Source organism: Jatropha curcas, chromosome 7 (assembly GCF_041381405.1).
Source record: "Jatropha curcas cultivar XTBG-Jc1 chromosome 7, XTBG_Jcur_1.0, whole genome shotgun sequence".
NCBI lineage: Eukaryota > Viridiplantae > Streptophyta > Magnoliopsida > Malpighiales > Euphorbiaceae > Jatropha > Jatropha curcas.
Genome location: NC_143157.1, coordinates 2,219,380 through 2,239,540, shown reverse-complemented (window position 1 = coordinate 2,239,540; position 20,161 = coordinate 2,219,380). Strand labels below are relative to the sequence as shown.

Below are 20,161 nucleotides of genomic sequence, written 5' to 3'. Positions count from 1 at the left end.
ATAGAAACGGATTAGAAAAGGAGATAGAAACGGAAGTGGGAAAAACGGATTATATATCCATTACTAAATTATGGTCAAAGTATTATGACTTATGAACAATAGATTAAGAACGGATGGGCAACGGATTATATTAATGACTAGCTTGATAACTGTGTCCATTTTATATGCGTATTTTTTCTGTGCTTTATGGCTTAAGAAACAGTTTGTGTGGGATGAGGAGATTGATGCATCCGTAAAAAGGGAAAACCTGGAGTAAGAAGGCTACAAATCGCTATAGGGGCATGCTTGGTAAATGGCAAAAGAAAAAACCCAAATATATCCCTAATGATATTTGGAATAACTTGAAGCCTCATTAGGATATTCCTGAACAAATAAACTCTGAAAAGTGTTCCAAGGGTTGCCTTACTAAGACTAGTGGTCCAGGGTCTAGTCCTTCACAACATACAGGAGGCTCTATTCCTCATATAGTGCATGCAAAATGTTTGCTATATTCTTTTTTTTTTCTTAATTCAAATTAAATTTAATGATAAATTATCTATTTTGCTAAGTGGATAATGTAATAACTATTGTCTAAATTTTAGGAGGTTCAATTACAATGACCCTCGCTTCCACATGAGGTTTTAGAGGCAACACACTATAGAAAGAAGGATTAGCAATTCGTAGTCCAGAGGTCCAAGAAAACATTTATAAGTTGACACAACCAAAATTGTTATTATTCTGCTTATATTTCAACAATAAAAGTGCAAGTATTGATCATTATATGTTTTCATTACTTTCAAGAGGCTACTGTATCTAGAGTTGAAACTAAATCTCAAACTAAAGAGGGGTCTAGTGAAGCATGCCCAATTGATGCTACTCAAATATATCTACATGAAGTTGGTGGTATCAAAAAGCAGTGAGTTTATGGCCTCGATTTGCAGGCATCATTTTTCTTTGGTCATTCTAGCACCTCTAGCTCTTCTGCTACATCTCACCTTCAAGAATAAGATGGTGAAAATATTGATGTTCGAATTCAGGAGATATTAGAGCAATGAATGAAAGAGTTGGAGATGCGATATCAACAAGAGTAGCAATAGCAACAACAATGATGTAGGAAAAGAGACAACAACAGTTACAACAACAAGTTGCAGAGCTTGTTTGCACTCATTTGACAACTATAGCTCCATCAGTTCACACTTCAGAGTATCTTGGACCGCAGTCTTCTTCAGATACTCACACTAGTACTTAGGGTGATGATACCATCTAAGTTTATCACTTTACTTGTTTTGTATTAATAGATATAAGTTTATTAGTACGTATGAGACATACTATTGTTTCTATTTGTGAGAGTTTTTGTTATCTTGATATTTTAAATATTTTAAATATTACGTTAACTTTATTTGATTTTAAATTTATTTTTATTAAAAATATACAAATTATAAAATTAAAAATATGACAGGACTAGAATATTCATAAATGTGGAAATATGGAATTGTTTGGAGTTGGATAGATAAATAGGTAAATAGCAACGATTTAGAAATGAATTACATACAGATTTTATGTGCCAATGGTAAGCTTAGAAACGGATCTTAGCAACGGATGATAGTTTAGCAACGGAATCATAAACGGATTTAGCAACGGAAAAATTCAAATTTTGTATTTTCGTCCGATGTAACAAACGGAAATCAGAAACGAAAATAAATCAATAGAAATGGAAAATAGAAACGGATTAGAAACAGAATAGGCTCAAGAATGAAATTTGTTCCCAAAGAGGTCAAAACTTGGAAACGGGTTTACTAGATACTATCAAAGTAATTATTATTGCCACTTATATTGTCAAATTTCATAACTTTGAAACATGGATTATTAATGTTTAATATGAGGATATATTAAAAAAATTAAGAAAATGATGGTTTAATCAATTATCTATATATATATATTTTTTCTTTTTTCGAACGCCCCTTACCCTATTTGGTGTAGGATTGATCTCATATCAAGATCACCACTTGAACCGCTGCTAAATAATTATTATCTTAGACTTTTTTTTTTAAATATACTTTGTAAAAAATCTTGTCATATTTTTAATTTTTATTTTGATCCCTTAAATACGTTAACTTATAAAATTGCACTCATTAAAAAATTTTAACTTTACTGATTGAATAATTCAACTCTTAAAATTAAATCGAATAAATATATGTTAAACAGTTGAAAATATAAAAATTATTGTTTTAAAAGTTAATACCGATGAAAGTTAAAAAACTTAACTTACGGTGTTATTAAAATGTTTAATTTTAGCGCTTAGGTGCAACCTTTTTTTTTTTTTTTTTTTTTTCTGAAGTAGATATTGAATTTGTGTATTTAGGCATGTGAAAATGAAACTATAAGACTGAGGAAGAGACGAGACAAAGTATGCAAAGGAGGTGAAATAAAAATGAAGACAACTAAAATACCTCACCTAGAATAAAATGCCCTTTGAAGCCACGCAAATCAAATTTACTTCTTCGTTTTCCTCCTTGGACAATCAGTTTCGTCAACGATGGCTTACCGTAAGATCACGATCTCTCTCTACCTTCTTTCTCTTTTCTTCTTGTCGAAAACCCATCTCTCTCTCTCTCTCACCGACCCATCTCTCAATCGTGACCGTCTACCTCTTCCTCAATCAATCTTAGACGTCCACGATCTTCTCCCTTTGTTCGGCTTGCCTCGTGGCCTACTACCAGACAATGTAAAATCTTACACACTATCTCCATCTGGGTCATTCACAGTTCAATTAAAAAGCACATGTTATGTTCACTTTGATCAGCTTGTATATTATGCTGAAGAAATTAAAGGGAAATTGAGTTATGGTGCTGTGCACGATGTGTCAGGCATTCAAGCAAAGAAGCTGTTTATTTGGTTACCAGTTAGTGGGATTGAGGTTAGCAGAGATGATGATATGATTGAGTTCTTTGTTGGGTCTTTATCTCAGAAGTTGCCGGCTAAGCAGTTCGAGGATATCCCTGCTTGTAAAAGCAAGGTTGGTCTAAGGAATAATCTGGACTCTATGTGAGGTAATATATACATATATATACCTTTTTTGTTCCATACCTTATATGATTGCTTTTTTATGTTTATATTATCACTTTTTACTGTTATTACCTTTGTAGAGGTTTTAGAGAGCTTGAAAGATTCCTTTTAGGCTGCCTAATCACTGAAAATTATAGATAGAGGAATCTAATTGAGTGCTAGTTTGTTACTGTTTCTAACATCTGCTTTTGGAGTTGGAATCAATGAAACCAGTTGTGTAAAAAGTATTGTGAAATATGTTTTCGCCATTGTGTTGATGCATTAGACCAACAATTTAGAGGATTGAAATTTATTTATTTATTTTGCTAGTTGTAAGATATATCTAAAAGAAGAATGTATGTGAACCAATTTTTAGTCAATTTGGTTCAATAGGATTATTAGACAAGTTGATGAATGTTTGGATGTGAGACAATTTTACAAAGGGGGTTATAGAACACATATGTGAAGCAATTCGTTTGCAATGCTTAAACTGATATCGATTCGGAGCTGAAAGAATAGGATTATCTTTGCCCCCTTTTCCCTCTGGGTTCTCAATTAGTAGTAACTGTGTCAAAGACTTTGGCAATTATAATGAATCCAGAAGTTTGATCATGAGCAAAGGAGCAATGTTATAATTTTCAAGAAAAGTTAGTAATGGGATTTTTTTTCACTTGCTAATATGTCACCTGGACCGCTATTGATTTGTTTGCTTTGTGTTTTGAGCTGTTATATGCCAGATTTTCCAAATCTTTTTTTTTTTGGTTAGCTATTGTGCAATCGTTTGAACTTCCAATCTCACAGCTTTTGAAACTGACTTTAGTACTGAATCTTATAATTCGAAATCTTGCATTTCAATTTCATAAATCTCGTGTCATTCTGTCATCTTAGAGGTCTACTGTCATAGATGGCTGTTAATTCCTGAAGCTGTTATTCTTTAAAGTGCCTCAAGCTATGGTTTTCATGTAGCTGAACTCTTACTGTAAGAACAGTAAGCATATTGGAAACCAACATTCATTAGATTCTCCGTGAAAACAAAGTTAGGATGACAATTCCAAGTGTGTTGCCTTGTTAAATGTTCACTTTAAATAATTCCTCGTCTTTGCCTATGTTATAAGCACCCCACTCTCCTTTCTCCCACACTTTATACTGCCCTGCAGGACCAAAAGAAGCTTTTCAGTGACTCTCCATTATCCTTGTTAGAAAAGTTCTCATTTACAGCTTGATGCTACAATCATGGGGACATTTCCTGTGAGGTTCTTCTTTTTTTTTTCGTGGAGAATTTTCTTTTGTCTTAACAGAGGAAAATGGAAATTTTCCGTGATGAAATTGTTGCAGAGCTGCTGTTATGTGTGAAGATTTGTTTTCTTATTGCTTTCTGAAATTGTCCCTAGATGTGATGTTGATATCCTGTTGTGGCTATCGGGCAGATTTCTAATGGCACTTTTACCTGTTAATAAATGTATTCGTTCTCATTGAACAATGTTCAGTTGCAACTTGAAGAGCAATACCATGAAAAACCTTTGATTTTTCAGTCTTTTCTGATTATTTATTTATTTTTCGTGGCTAAACTTTAACAATGACTTACACTTAAAACATAGAATTAGTGGGTTGTAGATATTTCTTTTAAGAAGCATTTGAAGTTAATGGCTACAGTCCTACAGTTGCAGAATCAAATTTACAGTTGTCAAGCAATACAGCTTTCGAAAATTACCAAGGAGTGAAGGTTGAAGCACTGGCACTCTCTTTTAGTTTTTCCCCCTACTATTTTAGCTTTAGACTTGTATATGGAAAATGGCATGCTCTTATGAGAAATACGGTTGAATCGGATACTAAACTGCTGTTTTACTGAATTTTATCAAGTACAAATTACTTTTACTGCCCGAAAAAGAGTTCATCATTATCTATTACAATATTCTGACTCTCTTTTTCCCCCAAACTTATTACCTGTTTCTTCAAATGTGCAATAAGATGTCTTAGTATCAATCGGACAAGATGATTTCAAGTATGTGCTGCTTTTGAAAAACTAATGAAACTTCATTTCTTGATATCATGGCAGGCGGTAAAAAAAATGTTATGTTCTTGTCCATTCACCTTGAAAGCAGTGCAGATGTGGGCATGGGAGCGCGCTAAGTGGCTCCTCTCTAGCTTATGTGAGTCAAAGTTTCTCTTGCTTGATTCATAACTTGATTTGACTGAAGCAGATTAATGCTGTGTATTTCATTTTACCATTCAGTGGCTTGTTTGATGAATGTAAACTACCAAGTGACTCGTCTATAAATCTATCTTCTCAATATGTTAATATCTTGCAATTTTACAGATCTTCTGCATCTGTATGTTAATCACAGAAAAGACAGGATAATTGTAAAAGTATTTTAAATTTTCTATTTATTATTATTATTATTATTATTATTATTATTTTAAATTTTTATTTTTCAGCTTTAGTTATTTTGTTTCAATCAAGTGTTTAACTAGTAAACTTTTTACAATTAAGTGTAGTTGATTTTTGGGAATTGTTTGCCTGAATATCAAATATTTTGCTCATTCACTTTATATATTTCTCTAGAATAATACTTTTTCCTCTCGATTTTCTTTTATCATTTTATTTTATTTTATTTTATTTGGAATAGAAAGAAAATTATAAGAAATCAAGATGCAAGACACTAAAAACTTAAAAAAAAAAAAAAAAGAAAGAAAGATAATTGAAATGAATACTTACACGTGATATTTTTTTATTGAGATTATTATACTTTTTGTATGAAAATTTGGACTCGTATGTATTTAATTTGAAGATATTTATTTGTTCGTACTCTTAATTAAATCAATAAAACTAGAATTTAAATAGTAAAATAGAAAATTTAGACACTAATTATATTATTAATCCCATAAAATTGGTTACCCTAACGGAATTAAGGTCATGTACCAGTACTAGGAATGTAATGGGCTATCTAACGTATTTTCTGTCAACTCTTCTGTTGGCGCAGGAAAGGAAGGTCCAGCTGGGCCTTGAGAGTATGATTTGGGCCCACAAATGGGGGCTTTCAATTCTTTTTTAAAATTATGTAAATAATGAATATTTTAGAATTTACATTGGACGCAACAACTTATTATATTATATATATATAAATAGAAAACAACTACAGTTGTAAAGAAACGTTTTACGAACTGAACAAAAAGCGATTTTGGTTGTATCTTCACCTTGGCCAATGCCTTAAAAACTCATGGTCGCATTCCACTAGAAGAAATTGTTTTTATTTCATGAATGTATTACAGATAGCTCTGGAAAAGGGACCCTTGGTCACTGCTAACCCTATTAGATAAAAGGTGCCCTAGTAGACCAAAGGCCAAAGTTTATGGTTGGTTAGGGGAAATCTCAATTTACCCTTTAAATTTTGAGCAATTATTTATCCATTTTTTATTTGGATCAATTGAACTATTGAGTCTTGAGTTAAATATTGCTAAATATAATAATATTTTCTGAAAGTTTCTGATTGTCTTTTGAGAATGCTATCAAATTAGTATACAAAGAAGAGAGATAACTCATTAGGTAGTTGGCCTTTTGAGTTGTAGGATAGAGGTGAGCTTGAATTTAGACCAAGTATTGTTAAAAAGATAGACTACCTATTATATATTTGGCATTCCACCTTTCTATACCTAGTATTTTATTCAACATGTGATTCTAATTAACATAATCGATTAATAATAAGAATTTATATATATATATATATATTTTTTTATTTTTTTTGATATTGCAATGCCTTTTATATTATTAAGATCAAACAGCAGTATATTAGAAATCAAAGATGGAGGGTGAGAAGTCCACTCCACAAAACCAGACAAAGAACTAGATGCTTTAGCTAAAGAATGTGCAATTTAGTTCGCTGATTTTTTAACAAAGCTAAAAGATAAAGCTGAAAACTCATTTGCAAGAGTTTGACAATTAGAAATTAAAGTGCCAAAATAAAAACAATCCACTACTGTCCTTTGCAAAGCTTGAATAGCAGGTAAAGAATCACTCTCAATGTGCATAGCACCTTCAAAGTTCTTCTCCTTCAACCAGCTCAAAACTTCTCGGATGCTCAAAACTTCAGCCATCAAAGCATTAGAAACAAAGCCCAAAGACATAATTTTACCACCTTTACACCATCCTACAGAGTCCTCAACAATCCAACCTGCCCCTGCTACTTTAGAATTAATATCAAAGGATGCATCAACATTAATCTTCAAATGCTGCAGAGGTGGCGATTCCCATTTTGTTACAAAATGCTGCTGAGTAGCTACACCATTTGTTCCAGCCATAATCTGAGCAGCCTGCCATGCTCGAATAAAGGTCATAGCCTGATGAATCACCAGTGAAGCAGTAGTAGTAAGCTTATGATTCCACACCATATTATTTCTAGCATTCCAAATCTCCCAAGCAACCACCATCGCTTCACAACACAACTCCCTACTACATCGTGTCATTATAAGTTGAAACCAATCAACTATAGTAGTTACTAAACCCCACCAACCCACATCAGATAATAGCCAGTAGTCCTTGGCGTAAGTACAACTAATTAAACAACGAATATCTGATTCCTTTACATTATTACACAAAGGACATACACTAGAAACTTTCACTCGTCGTGATCGCAGTACCATTCTTGTAAGCAAAATCTTCAGTACAGCTCGCCACATAAAATTAAGAACTTTGGCTTGACATTTTCAATTCCACAGAAACTTCCATAGGGAAACCTGTATACCTGGTATAGCATCCATATGGCTGTGCAGTGACTCATATCCACTTCAAACCTTTATACATACCCTTCCAGTTTCATGAGTCGTTAGAATCATGAACACTCAATGAAATGTGTTTTATCAAAAACCTTTCCTCTGCTGTTAATAGTGCCAATATAACCTCTTCATCCTAGCTTCTGCCATCTGCTTGTAAAAGATCCGAAACTCGAACCTCCTCCATGCCAGAAATATTTAAGGATCGCAATTTTCTATGTCAGGCAGCCACGGATTTGAAAAAACCAAAGTGGATTGACCATTGCCTATCCTCCTTACACACCCCTTCTTCAACAGCTCCTGCCCATCAATTATGGACCGCCAGATATCACTCGGTCCTTCTCCCAACTGAGCTTACAAAAAATTAGAATCGAAATAATATTGTGCATTATATAACCTGCTAATAAGTGCACTGGGATGCGTTAATAAATGCCAACCAGTTTTAGCTAACATGGCAAGGTTAAAATAATGTAAAGAGCGAAACTCAATCCCTCCTTTCTTATGTTGACATAATGCCTTCCAGGTAGACCAATGAATTCCAGATTCACCATTACACCACCAAAATCGATTCATTGTAGTTTCCAGAGAAGCACAGATATTAGCCGGCAGAAGAAAAATTGCCATTAAAAAATTCGGAATAGCTTAGATAACTGTCTTCAATAATGCCTTCCAGGTAGACCAATGAATTCCAGATTCACCATTACACCACCAAAATCGATTCATTGTAGTTTCCAGAGAAGCACAGATATTAGCTGGCAGAAGAATAATTGCCATTAAAAAATTCGAAATAGCTTAGATAACTGTCTTCAATAAAATTTCTTTTCTAGCACAAGAAAGAATCTTTCGGTTCCAACCATTCAACCTTGCCCATACCTTATCAAGCACACTCCTAAAGACCTCCTTCTTACTGCGACCTACAACCGTTGGCAAGCCCTGATACTTGCTTGGTAATTGAACACTATGCACCTCCAGTAATCCACAAATAGTATCACATAAATTAGAATTTGCATTTTTACTAAAAAATATTTCTGATTTCTTATAATTAACTTGTGTGTAGATCCTGCCTGGTAGAGAGAGAGGCAATGCTTAACGACAAAAGCTTCCGAAACTACAACTTTAAAAAAATAAAATGCATAGTCAGCAAAAAATAAATGGGATATAGACAGCGCGCTTCGAACAATCCGGATTCCATGAAGCTGACCATGCCTTTCAAAACTCCTTAAAAGTGCATATAGACCCTTTGCCTCCCCTTGTCGAAGTCCTCTGGAAGGAATAGTAGGACCAAACTATTGACCCCTATGAGAAATATGCTAGGACACAGTAGTAACCATATGCATTATTTTTTAGATCCACCCTTCTGCAAAACCCAATCTTCGCAGTATAGCCTACAAGAAAGCCAACTCTACCCTATCGTATGCTTTGCTCATATCAGTCTTAAGAGCTGCATACCTTCTTCCCTTGAGTCTTTCTTTTAAGGTAGTGATTGATCTTAAAAGCCACCATAATATTGTCTGTGATGAGACATCCTCGAATAAAAACACTTTGATGTTCTGAAATAATAGTCTAGGCAAAATTTCATGTGATTAGCCAGGACTTTACAAACATTTCGATCAATAACATTACATAGGGAAATGGGTCTCAAATCTGTAACAACCTCTGGATTTTTCTCTTTCGAGATCAATAAAATCTTGGTATGATTTTCACCAGGTGCAGGCAAATCATTGTTCAAACAGGCTAAACAAGCTCGACAAATATCAATACAAATTATGGACCGAAAAGAGCGATAAAAACTTGGATTAAGGCCATTCGGTCTAGGAGCTTTATCCGGGTGCATACTAAAAGCTGCTACTTTCTCCTCGTCACATGTAAAAGGCCGGTTTAATTCCTCATTTTGCTCGACAGTCACCTTCTGTTCAACACAATCTAGAATAACCGACATGTTAGCCGCCTTTGTTGAAAACAAATAAAAAAAAAAAATTTTGCTCAATCCCACGTCGGGGAGAAGAGCTTATGGAGGATAGTAGATTGGCTATAAAAGGAAGTAAGGTTTAGATTTCTAAACACACCAAAAATACTTGAATGTGTTTTATATTAAGGATTTAGAGCAAATCTCTTGGAGTTCCTTAGAGTATAAAATATTTAGGGTGTTTTGAGGGTGTCGGGTAGAAAAATATTTTGTAATTGTGGTTGTAACAATTTGCCGCATAGTAAATATTTTTCTTGATTGTCGTTTGGCAACGGCCGTGGTTTTTCTCCACTTGGGGAGTTTTCCACGTTAAATTATCGTGTTCTCTTTAATTTCTCAGTCATTATTTTATTTTCTCATTTGTTCTTGCTTGAAGCCGATCCGAAGGGCGGGAAAATAGCGATTTTCCCAACATGTGGTATCAGAGCCTAGTTGTTAGGCGAAGCTTTTAGTGTTAAAATAATTTCTTGTAATTTAAATTATAAGTATGCACTGTGGTTGCGGCTTAGTCTGATCTTCCACATCAGAAATACTGTTGTTAGAAATTATTTTATTTTAAAAGCAGGTGGATTTTTGGAAGTCTTGAAGCGGGTGGAGCTTTGCTTTGGTGTGCTTGAGTACCGGTGGTGAAGGTCCTGACGATAATTATTGAAGTTATTCTGGTATGAAAGTTTTGATAATATGCCGTGCACGTAACTTCTGTCTAGAAGGCTGGATTTTAAGTGGGACCACTTGTAACCCCTCCGTCCAACTGAGATTTTACGTGGAATGGTAATATTGTCTAGGAGATCATTGTGATCTTTCCTGGGTATTGTCGAATCGGTTTACTTCATTAATTATTGGGTTCACTGTTATAAGCACAAGTAAGCATGTCGGCTATGAGATGTGAGATTGAGAAATTTGACGGGAGAATGAATTTTGCACTGTGGCAAGTGCAAGTCAAAGACGTGTTGATTCAGTCTGGACTGCATAAGGTTTTGAAGGGTAAACCAGTCAGCGGAAAGAATTCAGGAAAAGACAGTAGCAGTGGAGACTCAGAAAAATCCAAGATTAGCGATGAAGAATCGGAGGAGCTGGATATCAAAGCGGCAAGTCAAATTCGCATGTGTCTAGCAAAAAATGTTCTTGCTAATGTGTTTGGATTGTCCACGACAAAGGAGTTGTGGGAGAAACTGGAAGAATTGTACCAGGGAAAAAATATATCCAACAGGTTATATTTGAAGGAGCAATTTCATACGTTGAAAATGGCGGAAGGTACAAACCTGTCAGATCACTTGAGTGTTCTTAACGACATCGTCTCTGAATTAGAAACTCTTGGAGTGCAAACCGAAGATGAAGATAAAGCTCTCCGACTCATCCTGTCACTTCCTTCGACATATGAGCACATGAAACCTGTTCTGAAATATGGTAGTAAGAAAGTGGTGTATGCGGATGTGGTTAGTAAGCTCCTTACTGAGGAGAGAAGACTGAATGAAATGAAAAATAAATCATATGAGGATTCAGCTTTATTTGTCGGTACCAAGAAAAAGAATAAAAGCTCTGGAAAGAGGAAGGTTGTCTGCTGGGTTTGTGGTCAAATTGGACACGTGAGGAAAGATTGCCCGAACGGTGGAGCTGATTCGGCTAGAAGCTCTAACGTTGTCGCTGCCAATGTGATCTCCTGTGGCGAAGGAGATGATGTGATCTTTCTGTAATTGAGAGATGTGTGTCCTCATGGCATGATTGCTACCCGTTGAGATGCCATGGAAGAGGACAGATTATTGGTAGCTGGTCCACAGAAATGCGCACGGCATTGGTTGACAGTTGATGCAAAGTGTGTGGTGGAAAAAATATGTAGATGGCTAATGAACTCTCGGAAAAAGTCAACAGGAGGGTTGCACCATAAACTATTAGTGGGATCCGACATGACCGATGGAAATTCTTGGAGTCGGTAAAGTGGTTCCAAGTGGTGATACTCTTTTATGGTGGAGTATGATAATTCTTGACGATAAAAATTATGATTGTCGGTAGCAGACAATGTTGTTTTTTTTTTAATTTTATTTTCAAGGTGGAGATTGTTAGCCGCCTTTGTTGAAAATAAATAAAAAAAAAACATTTTGCTCAATCCCACATCGGGGAGAAGAGCTTATGGAGGATAGTAGATTGGCTATAAAAGGAAGTAAGGTTTAGGTTTCTAAACACACCAAAACACACCAAAAATACTTGAATGTGTTTTATATTAGGGATTTAGAGCAAGTCTCTTGGAGTCCCTTAGAGTATAAAATATTAGGGGTGTTTTGAGGGTGTCGGGTGGAAAAATATTTTGTAATTGTGGTTGTAACAATTTGCCGCATAGTGAATATTTTTCTTGATTGTCGTTTGGCAACGGCCATGGTTTTTCTCCACTTGGGGAGTTTTCCACGTTAAATTATCGTGTTCTCTTTAATTTCCCAGTCATTATTTTATTTTCTCATTTGTTCTTGCTTGAAGCAGATCCGAAGGGCGGGAAAATAGCGATTTTCCCAACACGACATCTCTCCTAGGTTCGAAGTAAAGAGAGTTGTGAAATAATTACTAATGAAAGACTCTAAACCTGAATCTCAAGCTTTCCATTCACCCCTATCAATCTTCAAACGCGAAATTAGATTCTTCTTGCTTCTAGATGACGCCATGGTATGAAAATATTTTGTGTTGGCGTCCCACTAGCTAGCCAAAATTGTTTGGCAAATTGCTGCCGATACATTTCCTGTTGTCGCAATATCACCATATATGCTTCCTTAGCCGTTCGGTACAACTGGACAAGTCAGCATCAAATTTAAATCGATAGCGAGCTAACTGCTCTTTACACTGGCGCAACTGATAACGAAATCCTGCCTTGTGTTTTTTACCCCATTGCTCCAAAAAATCCCCACACCTTCTAATCTGAGTCATAATATCCATCCCATGCCTTTGCCGCCATCCCTCCTCCATTACTTGCATAGTATCAGTGTCATGAAGCCACACATTTTCAAATCGAAAGGACTTAGGAAGATACCGAATCACAGTGATACCATGCGATAAAAAGATGGCGGAGTGATCACTGCACATCCAAATTATGAAGCACCGTGTTTGGAATATTGTATGCCAACGATCACTCACTAGAGCTCTGTCAAGTCTCTCACAAAACCAATCTAGCGAATTTTGAGCCCTTTCCCATGTATATCTATTACCAATATACCCCAAGTCATGCAATCCACACTCTTCTACGGTTCTTCTAAACCCTTCCACTAACCATGTTGGTTGAACAATGCAACCTATTTTATCGCCAAAAGATAAAATATTGTTAAAGTCACCTGCAATACACCAAGGTAAATCATAGATTTGCTTTAGAGAGGAAAGAAGCAACCAAGACTCTGTATGCCAAGATCGCTCAAGCATACCATAGAATCCAGTAAAGAAAAAAGGAGGCACACCTGACATTGTAAACTTCACATCAATATGGTTCTTACTATAACGCAATAAAGAACACATATTTCTTTCTCTCCATAAAAGAGCTAAGTCTCCACTCAAACCAACATGCCCAATAGTAAAAGTGTCAGCAAGAAAGGAAATAAGAGGAAAATGTGGGATCGGATTTCCCATCTTTTCCCAATCAGTATACAAAATTAGGGAATAATTATAGGAGGAAAATAATCATCTTTTATTTCTTTCCTTATATAGACCTGTACCTTAGCTATATTAAACAGTGTAAAGCAACAGAATAATCAATCAATACGATTCATTCAAATTATGTCTCAAATTATACTATTTGACATGGTATCAAAGCAGGTTCAATGATCCTAGGATCAAATAGTTTCAATTGCTCATCATTTACCAACTTACCGACAGAAATCCAGTCACCATGTCTGACGACAGCAACCCCTCGTCAGCCACTAGTGTACCAACCCAGAAGACTCCGGCCACCATATCCGAAGACGCCAACTTCGAGAAACAGTCTGGCATCAGCAACAATGACCTGACAATTCAATTAGCAAATCTTATCAGAAATGGCCTCAGTAACCAAAACCAAAAACAAACCCTTTCAGATAATTTAATCATCAGTGTTAAATTGAATAGCCAGAATTATGCGTTATGGGCATGCATGATTAAGGTTGCAATTGGAGGAAAGTCCAAGGCTTGTTAAGCCACCTCATTGGAATTCCAGCACCACCATAGATCGGCAACGAGAAATACGAAAAATGGGAACAAGATGACCTCATTGTGTTCTCACGGCTAATTCAGAATATTGAACCCCAATTAGCGAGCAATCTGACCGAGTTTCCCACAGTAAGAACATTATGGAATGCTCTTGTTACAATATACAATAGTGGCAAGGACAAGTTACAAACCTTTGATCTTCATTCAAAGGCAAATGGTATAAAGCAAAATGGAGCCCCTTTAGAAGATTTCTGGATTACCATCCAAGGAGTATGGGGAGAGATCGATCGGCGGGAACCAAATCCAATGACGTCAGAGGCAGATATCGCCATATATAACATAATACGTCAAGAACAAAAATTGTTCCAGTTGTTGAATGCAATCGATCATTAATATAATCAAATAAAAAGAAAAATTTTAAGACAGGATCCGTTACCCTCACCGGAAGCCGCCTACGCCACTGTTCGGAAAGAGGCAGCCCGTCTCAACATTTTAGGACCGGCCTCTGGCATCTCGTCACAACAGGGCATAGGCAGCGGCTTATTCGCAACAAGGACTGAAGCCATGGGAATGGCAGCACAGGGACAGCGATGGTCAGGCTCCACTGGCAAGCCAGGCGGTTCATCATTCCGCTCAGACAATGAGGCGTCGGAGAAGGAGGCAGTGTGGGAAAGGCTATGGCGGCTAGGGTTAAAGAAAGTGGTAATATGGGTTATACAGATAAAGGATTTCGAAATTTTCTCCTAAGTCCTTCCAATTTGGCCAAATTACTTTCTGCCCTAGATTTATTAAAAATTGACCCAAAAAAATCTGTGTCTATTGCAAATATGGTTCGAAATTTTAATAACAGTAAGAATACATCACGGATTTTTGATTGTGCTGCCACTGACACCATGACATTCGATGCCAATGATATTAAAAAATAGTCCAAACCCATAAAGACACATGTCGAAGCAGCCAATGGGGAAATAGTTCCTGTAGAGGGAGCTGGGTCTATTGACATATCACCTACACTAAAACTGTCAAATTGTCTTTATGTCCCTTCACTCTCACATAAATTGCTGTCTATTAGTCATGTAACAAAAGAACTTAATTGTACCATGCTAATGACACCCACTTTCTGTATACTGTAGGACATCAGGACAGGAATGATTATTGGACGTGGCACTGAGCACCAAGGGTTGTACTACGTGGATGAAGTTGCCCAACATGGTACTGTGATGCTAACACATGGAACTGTGGATCGGGAAGCTTGGCTTTGGCACCGGAGATTAGGACATCCATCCATGGGTTATTTACATCTTTTATTTCCTAAACTCTTTAAATCCAATAAAATATTGCATTGTGAGACTTGTGTTTTGGCGAAAAGCCATAGACAAACTTTTAGGCCAAATAATACTAGGGTTGATTTACCTTTTCATTAGTCCATTCTGATGTGTGGGGTCCAACACCTGTCATGGGAGGAAACGGTTTTCGTTATTTTTGATATTTGTGGATAATTGTACTCGCATGACGTGGGTATATTTTCTGAAAAATAAGTCAGAGGTTGTTGATAAATTTATCTTATTTTATACCATGATCCAAACCCAATTTACTAAGACAATTCAAATTTTAATATCCGACAACATGGGGGGGGGGAATTTGTCAACACAGCCATGAAACAATTTTCCAACAAAAAGGGTTAGTACATCAAACTACTTGTCCTCATGCTCCTGAACAAAATGGTGTTGCCGAACGGAAAAACAAGATTCTCCTTGAAATGACCTGAGCCCATCTTATTGAGTCTCGAGTCCCTAAAATTTTTTGGCCTGAAGCTGTAGCTACTGCCACCTATCTTCTAAATAGACTCCCAACCAAAATCCTTGACCTTCAAACTCCACTTCAAACCTTGGCCCAATTTACCAAAATTTCCCCGACCTTAACTCTTCAACCACGAATTTTTGGTTGTTCTGTCTTTGTTCACATTCCAAAAAATGAAAGATCTAAATTTGACCCATGTGCCGAAAAATGTGTATTTGTTGGGTACGGGGTTAATCAAAAAGGGTACCAATGCTATAATCCTAAAACCAGTCGTATGTTCACCACAATGAATTGTGATTTCCTTAAAACCGAATACTTTTATACTACCCAACTCAGTGGTCAGGGGGAGAAGGAATATATGGACACACTGAGCTGGCTTCCAGAACCAGTGGTCTCACAGGTGGATTTGGGTCTTCAAGAAAAGAACCCACAAGTTACAGAACAGGAAGGAAACAGAGAACGTGAAGGAAACAGTATTGTTGGGCCAACTTCAGATACTTCCATATAGTCTATGGAGCCTAGTGTCTCAAAAAATACTGTTCCTAACCTGGTGTCCGAGGTAAGAGAACCTGAAACCCCCAAGTCTCCTGTTCTTTCTACTAATTCCAGTGATTGTGAGACTGTAGCATAACAGGAAGAACGATATGAATTACCACCCAGAAGCAATAGGGGAGTTCCATCTAACATATACTCTCCATAAAAAGAATCTCGGAGGTCCAGATACCCAGTAGCAAACATAGCCAGGGGGAGTTTATCCAGAGAAGCCAAGGCATTTATCTTAGCCCTGTGTGAAGAAAAGGTCTCGACCACAGTAGAACATGCCTTGACATCAGAAAAATGGACCAATGCAATGAAAGAGGAAATGAATGCTTTGATCCAGAACCACACATGGGAGAAATTTGCTTTACCGACAGGAAAGAAACCAGTTGGGTGTCGCAGGGTCTTCACAATAAAGTATAAGCCAGATGGTTCCATTGAAAGGTACAAGGCGCGGTTAGTGGCAAAAGGATATATCCAAACTTATGGCATTAATTAATCAGAGACTTTTTCACCAGTAGTAAAAATTGACACTATCAGGGTCTTGTTCTCAATAGCAGCAAACAAGGGATGGCCACTTCATCAGTTTGATGTGAAGAATGCTTTTCTGCATGGGGATCTGAAAGAAGAAGTTTATATGGAAGCTCCACCAGGTTTCACAGAGGAATTCCAGAAAGGGGAGGTGTGCCGGTTGAAAAAATCACTTTATGGACTTAAGCAGTCACCTAGAGCCTGGTTTGGTAAATTTACACAAGCAATGAAGGGATATGGGTTCAAATAGAGCAATTCCGATCACACTTTGTTCCTAAAGCGGAGAGGTAAACTTGTAACCTAATAGTGTTAATTTTTATAGAAATTTTTATTGTAATTTTTACTAAGATTTCTAGTAATTTTCATTCATCTAAATTAGTTTTTATATAATATTGTTATGTTTTTACTTAAAAGCTTCCTTGAAACACAACTCACTTGATTTTTGAGGAAATTTGTAGGATTTTGCAAGAAAATGACAAAAATAAGGCAAAATATAGTTTAGCAAGCCCCAGACCGTGCTCATTAGCATGCCTGTGCTAAATACAGGGTAAAACAAGTAAAGAGTCAGAGGCGCGCACGCTCGTGCCCGCATCTACACTGGAATTCTAGAGGCGTGCACGCCCCAGCCCATGTTAAGGCGCACGCCTGTGCCCGCATTGGAGATAAAGACTTGGCCCGTGCAGCTGAAGCATGCTCGTGCTACATATATTCCAGACTTCCAGAGGCGCGCACGCCCCTGTTCATGCCAGGACGCACGCCGGTGCTCTGGAACCTCTCCAGACCGTGCTAGATAGCGCGGCCCGTGCTGAGGCATCCAGACTTCCATAGGCTGGCACGCCCCAGACCGTGCCATTCAGCACGCCCGTGCCAAGCAAGAAATCCTGAATTTGAGTCAAAAATTGCCAACTGATTCCTACCATTTTCGCAGCTCACTTTGGATACTTTCTTCACATGCCAGTCAAGCTTCAACCATGTGCACATGGAAAGCCATAATTGAGAGAAATTTATGGCTTGCTTTAAAGCATGTGGATTGCTTCCCCAAGAAGTCTATATAAAGAAGGGAAGAAGCCATTCCAAAGACATCCCACACATTACACTACACTCCACTCCATAGTCTTCTTTCTCTCATTTTATAGCTTTGTATATAGTTTTATTCCTAGAAGTTAAGTATTCAAGAGTTGTGCAAAGTTTCAAGGAAGCCATCCAAGCAAATTATCACTAGTTCTTATTTCTAAACTCTTAATCTTGTTTATTTCTTTCATTATTCTTATTGATTATGAAATATTTATCAAGTATTATTGAGTTTTATTTAAGTGCCATGTGTAACTAAATTCTTATATTAGGGGTTTGATGTAGCTTAATCTCTTTTCCAATTTATGCAATTAGATTTATTTTTCCTTATTCAAGTTATGATTTATTGATGAACTTAATGCTTCCAGGCAGAGTTTTCCCCTGGATTGATTTATTTCAATTATCACTATCGGAAGAAGGATCTTTGATATGAAAAGGTTAATAAAACACATGAGAATAATAACTTGATGCGGAAGCTATATGGTTTAACTCATGGAGGGTTTTTATGATTTATCAATCTTAAATTATAAATTCATAAACAACTACATAACTTAATTATTTAATTCATATTTGATTGCGCTATTGGAAGATAGGTAATTAAATGGAATTAAAATAGCTAGCAATACATCGGAAGAGCTTGTTAGTAAATTTAGAGTTGTTTCCCCTGCTTGGATAATTAAATTGATTAATGAACTCATGAAATAAATTGGATAGAATTAAGTGAAATCAAAACCCCTAGTAGTTTCAATTCCTTGATTTCTTTTAATCAATTTTTGTTTACTTGATTCTTGTTCATTTTACATTTATAAAACAATTCTCTCAATTATCGTTTAAATAATAACGAGATAACATAATTTTGGTACTTGGATTACAATCCTCATGGGAACGATATCTTACTCATCATATATTACTTGTAGCGATTTGTACACTTGCAAAATAAGCTGTCATAACCTGTTTGATCATTTATGTTGATGACATGATCATTACAGGAGATGATATGGAAGAAATGACCAAGCTAAGGGAAAACCTATTCACAGAGTTTGAAATGAAAGACCTGGGAAGACTGAAGTATTTTCTCGGAATTGAGGTTCTGAGATCAAAAAGGGGGATTTTTATATGTCAGAAGAAATACATTCTGGATCTGTTGGCAGAGACGGGAATGATCGATTGTAAACCGGCTGACTCACCAATGGTGGTTAATCATGGACTGAAGATAGTAGAAGGAGCAGAACTAGCAGATAAGGAGAAGTATCAAAGGTTGGTTGGGAAATTGATATATCTCTCACATACTTGGCCAGATATAGCTTATGCAATCGGAGTGGTAAGCCATTTTATGCGTCAACCTCAGACAGACCATATGGAAGCTGTATGGAGGATTGTAAGGTATCTAAAAGGGACATCTGGACATGGTGTTCTGTTCAAAGCGCATGGACACCTAGAAATACAAGGGTATACTGACGCTGATTGGGCAGGCAATCTAGTGGACCGAAGGTCCACATCAGGATATTTTACTCTTGTGGGGGTAACTTAGTCACATGGAGGAGAAAAAAGCAAAAAGTTGTAGCTCTGTCCAGTGCAGAGGCTGAATTTCGAGGAGTGGCACGAGGTTTGACCGAAATTTTGTGGTTGCAAAAATTGTTAACTGAAATTGGGTTCCCATTGTCTAAGGCACGCAAGATAATGTGCGATAACCAAGCAGCGATTAGTATTTCAGAAAATCCGGTACAGCATGATCGGACAAAACACGTGGAAGTTGACAGACACTTCATAAAAGAGAAGTTAGATGCAGGTAGTGTAGAACTAACCTTCGTACGCTCTGAACATCAACTAGCAGATATATTAACAAAGGCAGTGAACGGAAGAATCTTCAGTGAAGTTTTGGGCAAGTTGAGCATTGGTAATCCCACTACTCAACTTAAGGGGGAGTGTCAGCAAGAAAGGAAATAAGAGGAAAATGTGGGATCAGATTTCCCATCTTTTCCCAATCAGTATACATAATTAGGGAATAATTATAGGAAGAAAATAATCATCTTTTATTTCTTTCCTTGTATAGACCTATACCTTAGCTATATTAAATAGTGTAAAGCAACAAAATAATCAATCAATACGATTCATTCAAATTATGTCTCAAATTATACTATTTGACAAAAAGTACCTGCAAACCCAATAACACGACGAACTCGATCCACTTGCCTCCAATCAACTTTTGTTTCCATTAAAAAAACTAGTTTGGGCTATTTTGCTGACACAAGGTCTTTTAATTCCAAAATTTTTAATGGGTTCCCAAGCCCACGACAATTCCATAATAAG

At 36.6% G+C, this 20,161-nt stretch overlaps 2 protein-coding genes and 1 pseudogene across 2 annotated transcripts; 1 reads left to right on the top strand and 2 right to left on the bottom strand.

The window, feature by feature from the left end:
* Positions 1-2,382: 2,382 nt before the first annotated feature.
* Positions 2,383-5,446, top strand: LOC105644331 (DUF538 family protein, putative (Protein of unknown function, DUF538)). The gene is made up of 2 exons (XM_020683303.2): positions 2,383-3,029; positions 5,081-5,446. The coding sequence occupies exon 1, from the start codon at positions 2,516-2,518 to the stop codon at positions 3,026-3,028; it is 513 nt and encodes a 170-aa protein (XP_020538962.1). The 5' UTR covers positions 2,383-2,515; the 3' UTR covers position 3,029; positions 5,081-5,446.
* On the bottom strand, positions 4,093-8,125 carry LOC119370680 (uncharacterized; annotated as a pseudogene).
* A 4,371-nt stretch (positions 8,126-12,496) lies between these two features.
* Positions 12,497-13,357, bottom strand: LOC149494554 (uncharacterized). The gene has a single exon (XM_089724021.1). It carries the CDS (start codon positions 13,355-13,357, stop codon positions 12,497-12,499), a length of 861 nt encoding a protein of 286 aa, XP_089580147.1.
* Positions 13,358-20,161: the final 6,804 nt, after the last annotated feature.